This window comes from Pagrus pagrus (genome assembly GCF_965226575.1).
Source record: "Pagrus pagrus genome assembly, chromosome: 3".
Lineage (NCBI taxonomy): Eukaryota > Metazoa > Chordata > Actinopteri > Spariformes > Sparidae > Pagrus > Pagrus pagrus.
In genome coordinates this window covers 21,396,370-21,416,811 of record NC_140187.1, presented here as the reverse complement: position 1 = coordinate 21,416,811, position 20,442 = coordinate 21,396,370, and the positions used below count along the sequence as shown (strand labels likewise).

General features: G+C 44.4%; 1 protein-coding gene across 4 annotated transcripts in view; it reads left to right on the top strand.

Moving 5' to 3' along the window:
• srgap2 (SLIT-ROBO Rho GTPase activating protein 2) overlaps positions 1-20,442 on the top strand; it is a 60,511-nt gene that overhangs the window by 35,185 nt on the left and 4,884 nt on the right. For 3 of the 4 annotated variants that reach the window (XM_084349671.1, XM_084349670.1, XM_084349672.1), the window contains exons 3-18: positions 3,071-3,233; positions 7,423-7,485; positions 9,363-9,578; positions 9,928-10,056; positions 11,055-11,276; positions 11,433-11,534; positions 11,622-11,819; positions 11,928-12,012; positions 12,605-12,632; positions 12,898-12,928; positions 13,614-13,674; positions 13,904-13,981; positions 14,075-14,209; positions 14,304-14,409; positions 18,118-18,342; positions 20,024-20,103. In XM_084349671.1, the coding sequence (XP_084205797.1) occupies positions 3,071-3,233; positions 7,423-7,485; positions 9,363-9,578; positions 9,928-10,056; positions 11,055-11,276; positions 11,433-11,534; positions 11,622-11,819; positions 11,928-12,012; positions 12,605-12,632; positions 12,898-12,928; positions 13,614-13,674; positions 13,904-13,981; positions 14,075-14,209; positions 14,304-14,409; positions 18,118-18,342; positions 20,024-20,103 (1,922 nt within the window). Of the gene's footprint in view, positions 1-3,070; positions 3,234-7,422; positions 7,486-9,362; positions 9,579-9,927; positions 10,057-11,054; positions 11,277-11,432; positions 11,535-11,621; positions 11,820-11,927; positions 12,013-12,604; positions 12,633-12,897; positions 12,929-13,613; positions 13,675-13,903; positions 13,982-14,074; positions 14,210-14,303; positions 14,410-18,117; positions 18,343-20,023; positions 20,104-20,213; positions 20,438-20,442 lie in introns of those variants that run through there. The other variant, XM_084349673.1, reaches the window with a different exon arrangement.

The window sequence follows — 20,442 nt, the reverse complement described above, 5'->3', positions numbered from 1 at the left end:
CGTCTGAATGTAGGTGTGTGTGTGTGTGTGTGTGTGTGTGTGTAGGCCTGTGGCTGTTTCTCCGTACAGCCAGGCGTTGATGGTGCTCCAAGCAATGTGGGGTGTGAGGGTTGTGTGTGTTGATCCCGTGGAGACCCCTGGTATTCCTGCTATTTGGCAGACTGCGTACAGCAGTGGTGGGGGGGTTGCACAGTTTAACTGTATTGTGTGAGTGTGTGTGTGTGTGTGTGTGTGTGTGTCTGTGTGTCTGTGTGTGTGTGTGTGTGTGTGTGTGTGTGTGTGTGTGTGTGTGTGTGTGTGTGTGTGTGTGTGTGTGTGTGTGTGTGTGCGTGCCTTGGGGCTGACAGGCTGATTGGTCACATGGAGAAGCCCTCACAAGTTGCACAGTGATTCAAAGCCTGTATGCTAAATATTAGGCCAGTTTCATTGTTAATCAGCTGCAGCCCTTTATACAACACACGGCTACAGCGACATACTATTTCAGTGTGTTTTTTTGGATATGACTCTAAAGATCATGGACTGACAACTGCTGTTTTGCATCGGTTGTGATTGTATTTGTTCAAATCTGTTCTTTTTCATACTTTTCCTCTTCATACTTTTCCTCTCTGTGTCTATTTACATAGTTAATGATGCTGGAAAATACCAACAGATCACATATCACAGTGGTACCACCAATAAGAATTCATTAAACAACATCTTTTTGATTGAATGTGTAGATATCTGAAAGCAAAGTTTAGTCTACTCTGTACTGATGCAACACATTTGAATCACTGGGTGGAAATAATCAATGTAGGGAGGAGGTTTGTTTGATACTGCGCTGCTTTAGCTGCAGTCTGGTACAAGAACATTTAATGTCGAAAGTGAACATCTAACTTGAGCATGTCAAGATAAAGAGCATCCTTTTACCTTTTTCCTAAAGAAACAATCACAAAATACCCCATCTTGATCCACATGCTCCTCGGATGGTCCCATTTCCTGAGCTGGGAAGTCGTTCTTCTGACTTCGGTGTGTTCATGTCCATCATGTCAGAATGTGGGAGCAACGTGGACACCAAGAGTGTTTAAACAACACACTGACAGCTGTTTCCAGTATTTGAGCGACAAGGAAGCCCAAAGGAAACTAATGCCAATGACATTACAATACATGACTTTTGTTTCCTTTCGCCCACCATGATTCGGCGTCATGTGGCGTCAACTTTTGTCAATTCTCTCCGACTTTCGGAGTTGTTGTTGTTCTGACAGCACATGAATACAAGGTAACATGCTAGTCAAGGCACCCTAAATCCAATCAGTACCGAATACAACTTTCTTTACAATATCTAAGCAAGCCAGAAGTAGAAATCAATTCATACAAAATAATAACATAGAAAATATGACAAATATCATCCTGGCTCAGATTATTCTAATTGTACATTGTGCTGGTATTTTATGCAGCCAGAGCTTTAACCATTCAGTTTGCGTCAGTCGTACAGATCCCCCAGCAGTGATGCCCTCTTTAATGCTGTGTGTTTTGATCCTGAATGTAAATGACCATTTCACATTTCCCCTCCAACGTGAGTCACTGGCACCACCTGACCCGCAGACTGACTCTGTTCCCAGCGCGTGACCTTCGGTGGGCTAGCGACATTTCACTGTTTACCTTGTGATAGCTTAGGGTCGGGGAGGGTTAGGTGATATTTCAGTGCCATTACCATGGTGATCACTGGAGGGCTGAGGATGACATGTCACATGGAGAGGCAGGTCAGTCGCTTGAGCAAATAGAGGAACTGTTTTGGTGGAGAAAAATGTTGTGCAACCAGTGAGACAGACGCGCCGGAAAACAAACAGACAGCAGAGAGAAGTCTGAGTGCGTCCACATGACCGTATTGTTCAGATTTAGCATTCGACACGTGGAGAGCTGCTGTGTTTGGGCTCCATAATTTTTGCGTAGGTGGATATTTTGATTTCTTTTCCTTGAAGTCATTATTGTTATTCCACTCAGTTAGTCATCTGACCATCTGACCAGTGACAGCCAGTACCAGCATATCACATCACTATGACTCATCTCATCAGACTTTCCCACACGCACACACATACACACACCTCCCAATGGACACCACCCCCTCTCTATACCCCTCGGTCAAAGACTTTCTCTGTCTGTCTGACCTTGTGTATGCCTGGGTCACTGCTCTACTTTTCCTGACCCCCATCTGTGTGTGTGTGTGTCTGTGTGTGTGTGTGTGTGTGTGTGTGTGTGTGTGTGTGTGTGTGTGTGTCTGTGTGTGTGATGTAAATGCCTCGCAGCTCTTTACTGTCTCTATCCACTTAAAGCTCCTTTTTAACTGCACAAAGACCTTCATTCATCCACTTACACTCACTCATAATCCATTTTACCCACTAGATCATCCATGGATCATCCATAACACACACTGTACACACACACGCACGCCCAGCACACACACAGTCAAACATGTTGTGCGTGCGCCCTCTGAAAGGGCTTGTTTTGTCATGTAGGCAAGGCATTGACAGCCTCGCATTTGTGTAACTGCTTTATGGGCACTTGAAGCAAAGACAATGAAACCGTATTGAGCCATTAGACAGTTAGTGAAATCATTACAGTCTTTAAATCTCTCTCTTCTGTCTCTTTCACTTCTCGCTCTCTCCCCTTTTCTCTCTTTTCCTTCTGCAACAGCTGTGCTCGTGGGGGAGTCTTAACTCTTCCTGCTGGGTTTTGTACCCTGGCTGAATCCCCTGTTTGGGCTGGCTCACTGACCGTGTGTGCGTGTGTGTGTGTGCGTGCGCTTGTGTGTGCATGTGCATGTGAGAGCGAGGGTGGCTGATTTGTGCATAAATCTGTCTGGGCATTAATTCCCTCCCCGTCCTTTATCCTAATGTCTTGTCTCATCTTTGTAAAAACGGTGTGTGAAGAGTGTATGCCTTTCTCTGCATTGTGTGTGTGTGTGTGTGTGTGTGGGTGTGGGTGAAATTAGGAGATGAAAGAGACTTAATGTTAGTCATTTATCTAAAATGTTGCTCAGAGGTCCTTGAATAAGTCTTTTTTTTTAAAAGGCTCCTTTTCTCTCTGTGTGCAGGAAAGAGCAGAGCATTTTATCCCCGGTGAACTGCTGGAATCTGTTGCTGCTTCAGGTGAAGAGGGAGAGCCGCGACCATGCCACTCTGTCCGACCTCTACCTCAACAACATCATTCCCCGCTTCGCACAGATCAGCGAGGACTCAGGACGCCTCTTCAAGAAGGTAAACATGGTGTCACAGATCACAGCTTATTCAAAGTCATTGTTGTTATGTTTTAGGGATGTTATGAGGGGTGCAGAGGGTAGATACCTGGTCCTCAGGGTCAGTCTGCATCCAGCCTTACTATATTATGAGATGTATGTGTGGGTATATACAATACAGGATATGAAACCCTGGTACGGACATAGGATCAGCCCTCACCCTAGGTTTTTATGGTTGCGGTTATTAACAATTCTTTAAAAACCTGTCGTTTTTTGCCATTGACTGCTTACTCCTGATAATAAATATTGATATGATTCCTTATGAGCCTATCATAAAGATTTAAACCAGGCTAACTTAGTCTGTTACATATTTTGGCTTTTGTCAAAAACAGACATCCAGAGTTAAGTTTGGTCTAATCTTCAACTGAAGCATCTGCAGACTGATTCCATATCTGATATGTTATGACTTACTGAAGTTACACAATGTTCGAAGAATAAATCCCTGTATTTGTTATCGTTGCTGCCAGCTTGACTGTAACCTGGCGGAGATCTGCACTCTACTGAGTGCACTCCTCTTGTCAAGGAGCTGATTTCAGTTCACATTGTAGAATAGATGGCTATTGAGTGAGATTTAAAGTTTATGACTCTCAAAGAAAACAAATGCTCATTCTCAGGTTTGTTTCAGGTTATTTTATTTTGGGTTTCTACTTGAATAGGTTGACATGCTTTAATGCTCCAAAACACATCAGTTTTCTCATACTGACCAGTGCTCTAGCACTTTATTCCCCCTCTGTCTGAAATGCTGTAGCTCATGTCTCTTTAATACCGGTATTCTCTCTGAATACCTAGTCCGATCTGACTGGTTAGCTCACACATGCCTGAGCCAGCACCACTAACAACAACAGAGCAGCTGTGCTAAATCAATTCTTACGTGTCAAACTAGGCACTAGGCATAAATTATGCAAATGTGTGACATGGTGACATGGTATGCTGTCACAAAGTCACGTTGATGAGTTGATGGCAACAGTACTGACGAGGCGTTTCAGGAGCAGTGTTTTCTTTGGGAGAGAGGAGCTTCTGTTGGTCTGGACACAAGAAAATATATAAAACACTGAAGGGATGGAGAAAAAAACCCCAAAAAGCATTATAGGTATGTCTCCCCTTAAAATAACTGCGCTTCTACTGTACATACTGAAATTATTGTTTAATAATTATGGTTTTGTGTGTCACACCAGTAGCTGACATGTTGAATCCATGTCATATTTTTGCCCTGCCCATCCATCCCTCTCTCCAGCATCTGTTTTCTGTCTCGTCTGATTTATTGACTGACAGCGAGTGAGCTGAACCTCAGGCCAGCCAGGAGAGTTTATGTTGCCTGAGTCTCATACAGTAGCGTCATTCTTGTCTCCTCTGATCTCTGCCTCGGCTAGTCTGGGAGAAAAGAGACGAGGCAGACAGAGACGGAGGAGATGTGGAGGAAGAACAGAGGAAGAGAGAACTGAGAGAGCGGACAAGAGAGAAAAGAGAGAGGAGATGAAAGATTTCTCTTGAGATCAGAGCTCGTAGAACAAATACCAAGACTGAGTCAGACATATTAGACCAAACACACAAGCTCAGAGCAGGTATATGTTCTTATACCTCACATCTACTGTAGTTTTAACAGTTGAACATTATAAATATACGACCACTTACCGCTCATGTTTTGATTTACATGCACCTTTTTTCGTTCTGCATTACTTTTCTGCCAGGTGATTTTGGTTGATTGTTACCACTTTGTTCTGGATTTAAAATCAGAATTGGGTTTAGGTCTAAATATTAAGGTCAAGGTAAGGATACGGTGAGAAAAGAATGTGTAAAGCGCTCACGAGTCGAGTGAGATAAGTGCGTGCGTGGAAGGCAAAGTGAAGCAGTCTGTGTCTGGAATGTCATGGCAGAGGCTGCTGATTCCCAACCAGATAGGTCGTCTTTGAACTACAGTCTGATCGTAGGCGATGGGAACTCAAACCTCCCTCTGCCTACACTTTCTCTCCCTTCTTTCTCTCTCTTGGCCCAGTCATGGGCATTGATTTCTATTTTGTCGCGCTGGTTGTTCTTTGGCACGAGGGTCGCTTCCATCATGTCTGGGTCATAAACAGGCTGCACACAGAGAATGCACTGATGGCTAATTAAGCAGATAATTAGTTCATTTATGGCATTTCCAGTCAGTACCATGAATTACCAGCAGTGCCGGGGGCCATGACACGCACCGCTCTCACACGCACGACTCATCGAGAACGTCACGATCCGCAATAGAGAAGTCGACACATTCATCTCAGCCAGTGTGGATAGTAGTGCAGAATGATCCTGTCAGCAGCACAGTGGGAGTGTGTCTGAGAGCTTGTCAGTGAAAGAGAGGAAGTACTAATGAGTCAAACTGTATTAATGAGCACACAGTGTCAACCTGGACCGCAGACATCAGAGCTAATGAAGCGTGCTAGTCGCTGGTTTATGTTGCGGTCTTGCCGAGGCAGACGGACGACCACAGGTAAAATGAGAAGTCCAAAGGTCAAGATCCACAGTTGACAGATAGGTGGGCTCAGCCACGGCTGATTGCTTTTTGATTGGCTCTAGTCTGGCTGCTTGTCACCTAATATGAGCGTCCTACAGGGCCTTAAAGAGCAAGGGTGGGACAAGCTCAGTCATCCCGTTACCTCTTTTTTTGTCTGCTGCGCTACCTTAAATCTCTTCCCTGTCGCTTCCTCTCTCTGCAGCCTTCCGTTCCTGACCTTTGCGCTCTCTGTAATTCTCCCAATTTTTTCCCAAGACAGTTTCACCTTGTCCTGCCCTCTGTGCTTTGATTGGCTAGTACTTCTGTGCTTTGATTGGCTCATACTGGTGGCCTCTGTGTGAATTTGAAAGGGTCTATTTTAATGCAGAGATCTACTCTGTGGTTCTGTTTTGCCCCAAAGAATGATCTTTTTTCTGAACCTAACCGAGTAGTTTTGTTAATCTAAACCAAACGGCGACTGACAAATGAAGACATGAACATGATTTGTTTTGTGAAATCACTAAGTGAATCTAGAAATAATCAGTGAACATTTGGTTTCATACCAGACATCCAACTTCACCTTTCTGCCAGAAAGCTTTCCATCAAAAGGTACATCACAGTGCAACAAGCACTAGCCAAACACAACACAGCACAGTAGGGCCGGGATAGGCGCAGTTGTCTTAGGAAACAAAATAATGCATCTCCCAGATAGATTCATTATTTTGATCCTCTCTCTGTAGGCATATAAACAGCTGCCTCTCCCTCACCTCTCCTCTCATTTCTCCACCTTAATGTCACCACCCTTCACCTTTTTTTTACTGGCTCACCTCTGAACTCCCACTACGCCACAGCCCGCCCCCTTCTGTACCCTCTCCTAGGAGAAGACAGATGCTCAACATGCGCTGGAGAAATCTGTTCTTGCTTTCATTGTGCATTCCTCAACCTTTTTTTTTTTTTTCACTTGACTTTCTTTGCTTTTTCTCTTTCTTCTCCTCTGTCCTCCCATGTTTGCCCCCCCCCACTCTTTCTTACCTGTTATGTCATATGTCGTATGTGTAAATTTGTGTGCACAAACTGATAATCAATTACTTGTTTAGTCTATAAAATGTAAGAAAAGAAAAGCAGCAAATTCTCACATTTAAGAAGCTGGAGAAATAATTTTCTTTAGGCCTGGCCAACCAATCGACGAATCGCTGCAGCTCTAGCCTACTTCCTTCCTTCTTTTCTGTGTGTATCTACTGATCTGTGGGCTGCCGTGAAGTCATCAGTCACTCGTGGCTCCTGGCTGTTAATGTCTGGAGAATGGTAGTGCCTGTATTACTCTCTGTCCTCCTTTTTGTGTCATCTCGCCCCTGTCTTCAGCTCTGTTGTCCTCTTACCCTCTCTATCTTGCTCTTTTTCCTCCCTGCCAATGTGTAAAGATCAGTATCTGTAGCTTCCTACTTTAGCTCCACATCCATCAAGTCCATTACTGCCTCGCTCACTTATCTGGGCCAGCGACTCCTCCGCTCCTGTTGAGCCAGAAAATCTAGCCCTGATTGATGATGGGTAGTTGGTTGACCGCATGACTGAGACACAGAGGTGACCAGGTGGACAGTTGGACAGTAGAGGCTGGACGTATTGATCCTGAGCTAATGGTTAAGGCTCTTTATTCACATTTATCTGTCTTATTCTGTCTCTGCAGAGCAAAGAGGTCGGCGTACAGCTGCAAGAGGACCTGATGAAAGTTCTTAATGAGCTTTACACGGTAAGAGGAACCACTCATATGTGGATACATTATTATCGTTGTGATCTCTTGCATCTTGCTCAACAGCGAGAGCACGTCCTGTTCCTCACAAGTGTTGTCGGATATTAGATGTTAAAGCTATCAAAATGCTTTAACTTTGAAAATTGTAATACAGACACATCAATATGACACAAGCAGACAACAAAAAGCTTACAGACAACACAAAACATGACATGGAGATTAAGGAGGCAACTTGGCTACGGATTAAAGATTTTTAGCCACACTAGCGTCTTGGCTCAAGGGATAGCTGTTGTTCAGTTTGTCCATTTTCATCCAGACTGAAATATTACAACAATGAACTGTTGGATGGATTAGGCCTCATTCACACCAAATCAGTCGTTGTGGCGAAATGCCAGTCCTGCCATTCATTTTGAGTCTGAGTAGTGTGTTTAGGCTTCAGTGGGGTGGTCTCATTACCCTGCTGCGAAGGGCTGAAACAGAAACAACTTTTGGAGAAATGCAATGCGGTGGCCAATCGCATAAGCTTGGGATCAGACGAACTGGACAACAGTGATGTTCAAGCCATTTTCACTAAATATATAAAATGACGTTTTAAGTATAGCCCACTGCTGAATAGCTTATAATGTATGGTTGCTGGTTGATATGATCCATCTGGTGTCAGGGTGAAACAGATGCTGTCATATAGGCCAAAAAAAGACACAAGCACAAACATTCAGAGGTCCACCAAAAAGCTCTGAGTTTCTATTATGTTGTTTGGTGCCTCAAACAACATTGTGCAGCCAGCAGACTGCAGCAGCAGGGGGGGAGAAAGATGGTGAAAGCCTCTCTGGAAGAGTTGTTGTAGAAACTGGGTGCTATGAAGGCAGAGCTCATGAACCCATCGACCAAACGATGGTACGCTCGTTAAACACTTATACGTCACATTACATTGGCAAATGTTAGCATGCCAGCATGCTAAGCTTGATCATGGTGATCCCAGTTAACTTTATACCTGCTAAACATCAATGCATGAGCATGTCAGCATGCTGTCCAATGTTAGCATTTAGCTCTGTACAGCTTGACAGAGCCTTCTAGCTAGCATGACTGTAGACTCTTGTTCAGTGTATGTTTGTTTTATAATGCAATTTAAAAATATACTGTACACTCTTCCTCTGTGAGTCACTGTTACTGTCGGCCCTTGCTAATTGGACTGTCTGATTTGATATTTCAGACATCATGACCGCCTGTTGTTTTGGTCCTCTCACGCTGTCAGGGGCTTGGTAGCATCCGCTTACACATGTCCATGGTACTGCCAAAAGGACTCAGGCAATCAGAGTGTGTTTCACTGTCTGTTTGTGTGTGTGTGGGCAAAGTTTCCTCCCGCAGCACAGCCCTGAGCAGCAAGCAGCTACATAGCCTCAGCTGAGCCAGGCCCATAAAAGCAGGTCTTATGCTGTAATTACAGTATATAGTAAGAGATAGAAATAGATCTGGTTTGAGTGACGCGCACATGCTCACATGCATACTCATAGACAGGCCAGTGTGTTTGTCTGGAGGCGATTGAGCAGTGTAATAATGGCTCTGGTGGTGGTCACTGGAATAAGGCTGACACTGCACACACACACTCGTTTCATGTGTTTAACCCTTCATGTCAAACTCTTACCACCATGTCGTGTAGTACAGTAGAGGAGGCTGACTCATTCGCTGCAGTATCTTTGAATGCCAGGGCTAGAAGTTCCTTCCAAAAAAATCTTTTAAGTGTATTTGAACCTCAGTGCTCCACTCTGCTCATTATCCTGACTGGCGTAATCCCACTTTTGATCCGGAGCCAAGAACTGAAGTAAGAGAGAGAAAACACACTCTTATGTTCGCCTGCAACTCTCCACCCTCGTTCCCAGGTGATGAAGACGTACCACATGTACAACACTGACAGCATCAATGCCGAGTCCAAGCTGAAGGAGGCGGAGAAGCAGGAGGAGAAGCAGATGGGACGCTCCGGTCGACAAGACGACCGCCAGACGCCACGCTCCCCCGACACTCTGGCCAGCATCAAGAGCGACGAGAAACCCGTCCGACGCTCCAGCGTGAAAAAAATCGAGAAGATGAAGGAGAAGGTGAGCTGGGGTCGGACCTGCAGGGGGAAGGGAAGGGGAGGAGGGAAAAGCTGTGTCAGAGTGCTCCACCTGTTGTTACGCTGGCTTACAGTGTGTCTCATGAATGATTTATGAGTGCATGACTGGCTTATTGCTAACCTTGTCTACTACAGCTGGGGCCTGTCACAGCAACGCAGTTCTCCACTTCTTATTATCCATAATCAATACTGAGGCGTTTCACTCTAACACCTATTATTCGCCTCCCTTCCCTCCCTCCCTCCCTCCCTCCCTCTACCTGTCATTATCCTTCTTCTCTCCTTCTTGCTGGATATCTTCCCCTCTCTCCTTCACTCCCTCTCTCTCCTATCAGAGACAAGCCAAGTACACAGAGAACAGGCTGAAGGCCATCAAGGCCAGGAACGAGTACCTGCTCGCTCTCGAGGCCACCAATAGCTGCGCCTTCAAATATTACATCCACGACCTCTCCGACATCATTGACGTGAGTATCAACACACTCTGTTACTCTGTGTGAGCGACTAACATTTGCAGACATTTGTCTGTGTGTGTGTGTGTGTGTGTGTGTCCCTGTGTTCTAACCAGTGGTGGGCCCCCTCGGTCAGTCTCTTCGCATTAGCTTCAGTGCTCCTAATGAAGCCAGCAGACCGGTCACCCTCTCTGCTTTGCTTCCCAACACTCCACACATCAAAGTGGTGTTGTGCCCCCACACCCCACCCTCTCCTACATACAGCCAGTGGCCAAAACATCTAGACAGAATGGAAGCAGTTCATTTTCTGACGGATAAAAACATCTTGACTGCTGGCTGGACTGATAGAGCGGTCAGCAGCAGGTGGCTCTGACACTCTTTTTCCACCCACATGGAACCGGTTCTGCTCTGATTTGTGCACCTAATTTTGAACCGTTGGGAGCATTAAGGAGCAAAATAAATTTGGTTGAGTAAATAGCTGGTAGCAAAAATTGGCAGACTTTTTTTGACCTTACGTGCAAACTGTAGTTAAGAGGTTGTTGCGCAATGTGCACTCCCCTCCCTTGATTCTTGATTACAAATTTCCTGCTCAAAACTGGTTCACCCTGTTCAGGGTGTACCCCGCCGCTCACCCACTGTCAGCTGGGATCGGCTCCATGTGAGCCCAGCCTTCCTGGAAAAAATGTGATGGATATTTTGTCTTCTTGCATGTTCTTTTATCCTTCCAAAAATTTGATGTTGATAAAATGTACAAATTATGCATCGTACCACTGTTTTGCATTAATTTATTACATTACTGCAGGTGCACACAGTTATCCCTAGGGGGGGATGTGTCATATCTGAGCCATTACTGTATACATATGATTAAAAACAAAAACCTCAAGTTACATTTCAACTCAGGGGGACATCGACATGATCTCTCTCCACTTGCATATTATTTTACCAACAAAGTTTACATGCCATGTCATGTCAGTTCACGTATTTATTTTTGCGTGTGCATGTGTGTGTGACAGTGCTGTGACCTCGGCTACCACGCCAGCCTACACCGCGCCCTGAGGACCTACCTATCTGCAGAACAGAACGTAGAGACGTCCAAACACTTGGGCCTGGAGACGCTGGACGGAGCCACAGAGAGCCTGGAGGCCAACGGAGACAAACAGAAACTGATGGAGACCTACAACAACGTCTTCTGCCCTCCGGCTCGCTTTGACTTCCAGTCCCACATGGGAGACACGGTACAGTTGTAGTGCTTCTCCTCTTCAGTGATAAATACAGAACCTCTTTTTAAAGTTTATGTCTGTGCACTGGGAAGGGCAGAATGTTTTAAAGATGATCTCAAATTGTGCACTGTCTCATTTTCCACTGTGCTCTGTGTGTTGGGGTGGGTGTAGATGGGAGTGGTGTGTGCACAGCAGCCGTTGGAAAGCGAGTTGCTCCAGAGGTGTCAGCAGCTGCAGTCCCGCCTGTCCACGCTCAAGATTGAGAATGAGGAGGTCAGACATCTTTCTGTTTCCTCTTTTATTACTAATTCATCTGGTTGGTCTTCTGTTGACATCTCCTCTTCCTTGACTCTCCATCAGGTGAAGAAAACAATGGAGGCCACTCTGTCCACCATCCAAGACATGGTGACGGTGGAGGACTACGACGTCTCTGAGTGCTTCCACCACAGCAACAGCATGGAGTCGGTCAAGTCCACTTTCAGCGAATCCTATCTCAGCAAGCCCAGCCTGGCCAAACGACGGGCCAACCAGCAGGAGACGGAGCAGTTTTACTTCACGGTCAGTGCTGATTGTCATCGTTGATTGACAAAAGGCTCTAATTGACCGAACTTTAGGCTTTCATGCAGTTATACGTGACCACGTGTGTCTTTTTTTTGCATGCTGCAGAAGCTGAAGGAGTTTCTGGAAGGCAGGAACCTGATCACCAAGCTGGAGGCCAAGCATGACCTCATCGAGAAGACCCTGGGAGAGAGTGAGTGGGACAGTCATAGCTTGAAGACATTGTCCTTGTGTGTCCTGTCCTGTTTAAGTGTGTGTGTGTATATGTGTGTGTGAACTGGGAGCCCCCCCAGTTGGAGGAAGATGGATTCAGGAAAGGCCTGATGCCCAGAGGCAGAATATGGAGCAGATCAGGGAGATGAGTGGTTTACTGGGACACATTAGTGCCCAAGCAGGGAAGCAGAGAGAGTTTAATATATCTAATAATCACAAGCTGTGTGTGTGTGTGTGTGTGTGTGTGTGTGTGTGTGTGTGTTCGTGTGTGTGTGTTCGTGTGTGTGTGTTCGTGTGTGCGGAGGGCTAGGTCACAGTGACAGTGACCATATGTGGATGCAGCTGTGTGTTTTGGTCTGAGGATGGGGGTGTTCCTCAGTGCTGAATGTGTCTGTATTTCCACAACTTCACAGGAAAACCATTCTCAAGTAGTGTGTTCGTTTGCAGCTTTACGTAGGAAGTTTGTTTCCCTGTCTCTGTCCATCTGAAGCCGTTTCCTCATGTGTCCTGCTCCTACTAAAACCGTCTATCTCTCTCTCCCCTCCCCCTCTTCCTGTTTCTCCCTTCTTTAGGTCAGAAGACTGACTGTTGCCTTGCCAGGTAGGTGTGGTGAAGGAAGGAAATATGCACACACACACACACACACACACATGCTTACACTTGCATATACCATAGCAGCGTTTGAGCTTGATTTCTTGGCAACCGGGGGTATTATTTTCCCCGTCATGGTTTATAGATATTCTCAACACATGTGCGTATGTGTCTGTGTATACAAACAGAGAGTAACCAGAGTATAAATAGACTTTCTCCGGAGACATAATGACAGACTGCCGTTTGTTTCTCTCCCATCTCTCCCTCTGCATAGTGGACGGAGGAACTCGTCGGTACGGAAGCAGGTAATTATCTGTCATAAGTGTCTGTGTGTGTTTGTTTCTGAGAGGCCACCAGCTCAGAGCGGCCGGAGGTTCGCTTTTAACTCGTGCCACATGTTTTCTCACAGGATGTATCGACACCTAGGGGCTGACAGCACTTTGGTTCAAACCAACACATAATTTTTATTTGCGGTTGAATCCGTTGGTGCACTGTAATGCAATCTGAAACGACACCTAAGTGATCGCAGTGCTACTCCGCTGGGGAATCTCATGTTTGTGGCGCCCCCCTGTGGCTGGCTTGTGTTTTGGCCATCAGCTCTCACTTGAAAGAGAAATACGCAGATTGTTTGTTTCAAATATCGGTCAGGTTTTTTTTTTACATATTAAAACCCACAGTGGGATTCCCCTAACAATGGGTACATACTGTAAATAGTCCAACATGCACTCCACAGCCTTCACCTCCCAGAGATTTTCTGGAAACCCCAAACAAACAAAGGGAAAAGGAAAAAGCGCCGTCTCCTAGCAACAGCTGGGTACTACTACACCCACCCCACACACACACACACAAGTGTGTGCACCGATGCATGTGCGTGTGCAGACATGTGTGTGGAAATCTTCCTGACAAGAAGTGCGCTGTGTGTTATTTTCCACACCAGTCTCCTGTCTTGTCTTCCTCTATCGGGAGTAATTTCTTCTCCTCCTGTTTCAGGACTCCGGTGAAGCCATTCCTCTGATGGTCGAGAGCTGCATCCGCTTCATCAGTCGCCATGGTGAGCGAAATTCTCCAGGGGAGCATCAGCTTTTCCTGTGTACTGATTGGTTGCATTGTTTGTGTCAAGTGTGATCTGTTCTGGATACAATTAAAATTGGGAATTTTACCAGAACGTCATGCTTCAAATTACAAATATGCCAAACCTCCAGAACTTTAAATCTTGAAAATGAAAAAGGGGGTCTTATTTTGACGTAACACCTGTTTTTTGTGTGTTTATGTCTGTGTAGGTCTGCAGCATGAGGGCATCTTCAGAGTGTCAGGCTCTCAGGTGGAAGTCAATGACATCAAGAATGCCTTTGAGAGAGGTAAGCCAATCATCCAGCAGGAAACATGAGCATTTTAATCAGTTTGTCCAACACTTTATTATCTTTTCTCTCCGTCTTCTCCTCTGGATATAGGAGAGGACCCGCTGGCGGGGGACCAGAATGACCACGACATGGACTCAATCGCCGGTGTCCTGAAGCTCTACTTCAGAGGACTGGACCAAGCCCTCTTCCCTAAGGAAGTCTTCCATGACCTCATATCCTGTGTTTGTAAGTGTCTCATCCTTTTGGTCAGTTCTGTGTGTATTTCTGTGCTTGAGTGTGCAAGTAATCTCCCATGTGTCATGGCTATGTTATGTTTCAGCGATGGAGAGCCTCCAGGAGCGGGCAGTCCACATCAAGAAAGGTCTGCAGTCTCTGCCGAACAAAACTCTCATCATCATGAGATACCTGTTCGCCTTCCTTAACCAGTGAGTGCCAACCCGCACAAACAAACACACACATACCAGTAATCTAAAGTAAACTAATAGGTCAGAAATCAACCATTTATAGTTGTTTTTACTGATTTTTTTCCTCTAAGTTATATATATGTCATGTATTAGATGACATGACAGGAGAAAAACATATTTAAAATTCCAAAGAATTGCACAAGAATTACATTGAACTGTAATTAGGAGTGTGTCAATAAAACCGGTGCGACAGTCACCACTTTTTATGTTTGAGTTTCAACATATCTTCCAGCCTCAGGCATGCACTGCGAGAGAAACCAAATGTTTGGTTGCTGTTGTAGTTACAGAAATAGTAACACCATAGTCACTTAACACAGTCTTCATACACCACTGTGAAGCAGTCTCAGGAAGCAAACTGTGATATTAACTTAAACGGAAATAGACAACTTTTCAACTTTCCCTCCCCTCCTAGTATTTCCCTGTGGTATTACTGTTGGTGCTGGTTAGCAACACGGCTGCAGCTAGCAGCCTGGCTCCCAACCAAAGCAAAGTACAACCGTAATTATTCCAATTTGACCTTGAAACTCTGATCTCAGTGCTGTGAGAAAGGGAGAGTAAAACACCTGGTTGTATTAAGAAGCAGGCAGGTGTTGTCAGGGCCGGCTCCAGCCACTTTGCTGAGAGATTGGTGTGGATGGCAGATTAGTTGGGACCTTCTCCAGCAGCTGTTGGAGGCTTCTGCAAAAATGTCCTGAGTGCATCTGGGCAGTTTTAGAGTAGATTAGCCCGATTATAAATGTACAAGCAAAAACATGTAGCTGCAGCAGACAGAGAAGGACGAACAACTGCTGCAGACTGCACACTACTTCTTGCAGCAGTGGTTCAACATAACACATTATTACCTACTTGTGATTATGCATTAGTAAAGTAAAAGAGGTTGTACTACAATTAAATAGTTACACATGCCCAACAATAATGCCCTGGGTGTTGTCACTCACTGGATTAGTTGAAAGAATGCCCGTTTTGAACAAATCTACCGGGTAACAGAGTTTGACACAACACCAGTGCGCTCTCCATTTAGTCAATGCCGGTTTGTTGGCTCCTGTTTTACCTCGGTTTCTATCACTTTCCCTCTTTGGCTCCTCCGTAAGCAGGGTTCATTTCCTTTTGCAGTGTAAGTTGCAAGTTATTCTGGGAAAATCTAGTGTTGTGGCAGATAAGGTAGCATAGTGAAAGCTTCATAGGGAACTATACAGGGATGGTGTCCTTTTTTTTTACTTCAGAATGATAAGTTACTGCAAAAAAACGTTGTTTATTGCAAGTTTAAACAAAAGCAGATAACGGCCCACTTCAGAGGCCTGTGTCAATATTCTGCAAAGGTTCATATTCGTTAAATAACACATGCATTTCAACGCGTGCTTCATCAGATTTCAACACTAAAGAACACCAAATAGTCACAGCTAAGCACCCAGCCTACATCACTCTCTATGATTAGCGTGTCATAGGGTGAAAAAGACTGCAATAATTACTCTGACCAGAACAAAATGTGGAGAGATGACAGCCCCGCTCCTACACATTTTCTATTAATGCTCATGTGAGTCACAATGAGATACCATTCCTCAAAGGCAGTTGCTTTCAGTATCAATCACTGTACAAAAACATCTTTCAGTATACCAAAGTCTACTGACAATAAAAGCAGTTTTCAATCACCATAAACCATGAAAAAGTAACTATCAGAAGACAATCAAATGCACTAAAAAACAACTCAAGTTCATGAAGTGCAGCATTTCTGTGTGTCTGTGTTCACAGTGTTGCATAATTTGACATAAGGAGCACAAAACTTTAAACCTGCTCAGCCATTTATAAAAGTTAGGGCCTGAAAATCTGCCTTTCAAGAGTTGAGAAGCATTTTTTTACCCCACAGAAACTCATAAACACAACAAATAAACACCAGAATGAGGTCAAAAGAACTTAATTTGGCCTCCTCACAGCAAATCTAAACATCCTTTGACCTCTGTGGGAAGTCAAGTATGGACCCTAATGACAGTCCAAAGTGCAAAGAATATTTCCCCCTTGAGGAATGATTCTGTTTTCCACTTCAAGTCAAGTTTGTTTGTAAAGTCCAATGTCATATAAAGTGGCAAGAAATAGTAAGTGAACCTCTTGGATTTCCCTGTTGTGTTGCGCAATTAATCAGAAAATATTATCTGCAATTTTTCTAAATCACAATAATGGACGTGCTTAACTTTCCTGAGATGGTAACATTAAAATAATAGCATGTTTTTGTGTATTTGTTAAGTTATTTGCGCGAACATTTAAAGTCAGGTTTAGAAAAGAAAGTGAAACCTTGATTTTGGTCGACCTTGTTTTACGTCAGTGTCCTCAACCAACCTGCATCTGTTGATCACATCTAAGCATTAGCCAGGAGGATTTTTAGGGCATGTCCCTGTTCAGAATGTTTTTCATTAATGGCTCTCATCAATTCATGTCGCAGAATCTCAACTGATCTGATGTCAGGATCAACTTTCACCATTCTGAAAATGAACTTTTCTTATGTCTGAGCCATTTTGTGGGTAATTTTTCACAGTGTTTTGGCACATTCTCGTGTTACATCTCCCAACTTCTATCAAGCATCCAATGACTGACAGCTTCCCTGAAACTTAAAATTCTTTTTATATGTTTGACTGGATTATTGTCTCCATGATTAATGGTCGTTCGGGCCTAGAGAAAGCAAAATGACTATAAATCATGACGATCCCAACTCCATGCTTCAATTTAAGGATGATACTACTTTGCTTTATTACTCCAAACATTGCAACAAGTGTAAAGTGTTTCTACAATAAAACATCATCTTTTGTTTCAAGGTTTTACATAACATTGTCCCAATAACATTCAATATAAGAACATTCAAGTTGCCAATTTAAAGGTGTAATATTTTTATTTTTTTGCAGATTTTTTTAGAGGTCATTTGTGAAGGGGTTGACATGCTGTTTCCTATTTAGATTTTTGATATCAAGGTTATTTAATGAACATGCATATTTGGAAAACAATTATTTGAGTGTCATTACTTTACAGAGTGTGTGTTTTTATATTTTCAAGACTTTGGATGAATTATGCATAAATGTAGATCATCCCCAAAGGTTTCACTTTCCTTTTCTTGGCATTGTTTAGTGTCTGACTCGGCTCACATCAGCCACAATCTCTGGAAAAAAAGACAGGGACAAACTCTACCAAAAAGCATCGGCTAATAAGGGAGAATATTAAGAATCCATTGCAAACCATCCTTAAAATCCATGACAAAGCCTGTTAGTTAGGAGGGTTAGCACAAAGGAGTGAAAGACAAAAACAAAATGGGACCTGAAATTTGAGACCCCCCGAGTAAATCAAGTGGTCTTGGGCAGCTCGTGCGGAGACAGGCGGGGAGCTTCTTCTTTTGCTTATGTGATTTACAGTCAACACGATGGTCCTGCTTCTCCTCACACACTTAAAACATACACAAACGCACATCAGCACAGTGTACAAATGAAGTATGATGCAGGCTTGAGTAGTGTTCACTGACCTGACACACACAGATATGCATTCACAGTTTATCCACAAGCAGTGGTGATGGAGACAATAAATGACATGTCATGGTTGTTTGTGTGCACAGTCAGTTTGTATATATTATATGCTTAAGAGAGAAGGATTAGGTAATGCCCTCTAAATGACTCTGCTTTCCCTTCCGCCCAGCTTGTCTCAGTACAGCGAGGATAACATGATGGACCCCTACAACCTGGCCATCTGTTTCGGCCCCACCCTGATGTCTGTCCCCGAGGGCCACGACCAGGTCTCTTGCCAGGCTCACGTAAACGAGCTCATTAAAACTATCATCATCCACCATGACACCATCTTCCCCGGACCGCAGGACCTGCAGGGCCCCATCTACACCATCCCTGGAGCTGGAGACGACTTCTGGTGAGTGTGTGTGGGAGGAGCGATAAGTCATGCAGGGTAGCAGGACAGCAGGAAATGTCTTGTCCAATTGGTATCTAACTGGAGGGGGCTTGGAGATGACGAGGAGGCCAGAAAGGGGTGGGGGTGGGGTTGATTTAGGGGCTGCCGTGGAGTGATGGGGGCTCAGTCTGTCTGCTCCGCTCAGGGCCAGGGGGCCACGAGGATCAGCTTTCCCTCCATCACACAGCAGATTAAAGTACCGCCTGACCACATTGGCCTGGGAGAGCACAGCATGCACACACCACAATGCACACAGGGGCCAACTTTCAATTTTACTGTAATGACAAGCCCCGGCACCAGTTATTATGATTACTGCCAGTCAGTGCAGTTGTTTAGACTGTAAGTCACCCTGAAGGAGCAGCTCTCACTCTCTACTGTAGGAAGTGTAACAGAAGGTATTTTCACACTGGCATGGCTGGGCCAGAGCAGCCAATTAGCTCATGTGATCAATACTGTACTGTACTAGTGGGAGGTTTTAGCAACGTGGCGGGAGTCTACATTTGACAATTAAAGGGACAGTTCCACCCAGAATAAAAAATGAATAGTTTTCCTCCTCTATAGTTCTACTTATATGTCTAGATTGTTTTGGTGTGAGTTTCGGATTATGTCTGCCTTCTCTTGAATATAATGGAGCCCAGATGGCACACCAAAATTTGAAAAACTTCAAAAGTCATGAGCCTGTTACTCAAGGTAACACACACCTTGTTGTGAGCAGTTTCTAGTAGGAACTATTTCCTTCTACCAAACTACACCCACCAACTATATCACCACACAGAAGGAAGCGTGACTCTACTCATGGACCAGAGGCTAGCTAAGAAGGCTGTCACGATATCTGACGATTTTTCGACATGATTATTGTGGCCGAAACAAATTCACGATAACAATATTATTGCGATATCTATAGGAATTTAAAAAATAAAAATGCTAGCTATCAAATCTCTCTTTAACTTTGTTTACTGTGTGTTTTGTGTCTTTTTTGGGCAAATAAATGACCCTCAAAATACAAGTGTAGGGAGGTCGAGAGAGTCTGTAACCATAACTGTAAAAAAAAACATACATGACATACATGAAGAACAGTTACTATCAACCACTCAATTACTGGCAACCAGATGAACTCATAAACAAAAGATGGTTTGGTAGAAAGAAAATAGCTCCTGCATGAAACTGCTCACAACAAGATCTGTAGATTATCACGAGATGAACCAGTTTATGATTTGCTTTGAGCGCCACAAGCTGAGTGCCATTTAGTTCCATTATGCTCAGAAGGAGACCCCCATAACGCCCCCCCCCAACAATCTAGATGGATAAATAGCACTACAGATAAGAGGAAAAACACTCATGTAAAGACTTTCTTTTAGAGGTCCAGTCAGTCTTCTGCGTTGGATCGTCTTGGACTAGTGTCTAAAATCTAAGCAGAGACATTCAGCACATTTTCAACAAAAACTGTGGTTCCAGGGAGTGTACAAGTTTCCACCGTCGCTCTAATCTCAACACTGAGCGGTGGCGTGGTGCTTACATTATGAGCTTTTGTGATCTAATGGAGGAATATGAGGTCAGGCTGTGAGTCACCAACATGTGTTGTCAGTCTGACACTTGTGTAGTTGTGTCTTCTAACCTCATCTGCCCGCTGTGTCCACATCAGTGACAGTCCACACTGTGAGCCCCCCCTGGTGGAAGAGCCTGCGCCCGACACAGTCTCAGTCAGCCACAACAGTGAAGATGGTGCGTAATACACAGAAACACACACACTCATGTGAATACATGCAGTACATGATTTACTGTATATAATCTTGTCACCAGTTTATGAGATCTCTTCCTGCTTTTCTCACCAGTTACTGTGGCTCTAACCAGTTAAACCAGCTCACATTCTGCTCCCCAGTAACCTGTTAATTATGCTGCTTTGTTACTCCTTTAACATGTGTGCAGTCACCAAACACAGCAGCACTAACCTGCTATGCACTAATCTGGCTTCCCTTCTCTTCCTCTCTTCTCTCCCCCATCCGTTGCTGCCCCCTGCTTCTCCATCACTTCCTGTGTCTGTCCACCGTCCTCTGAATCTCA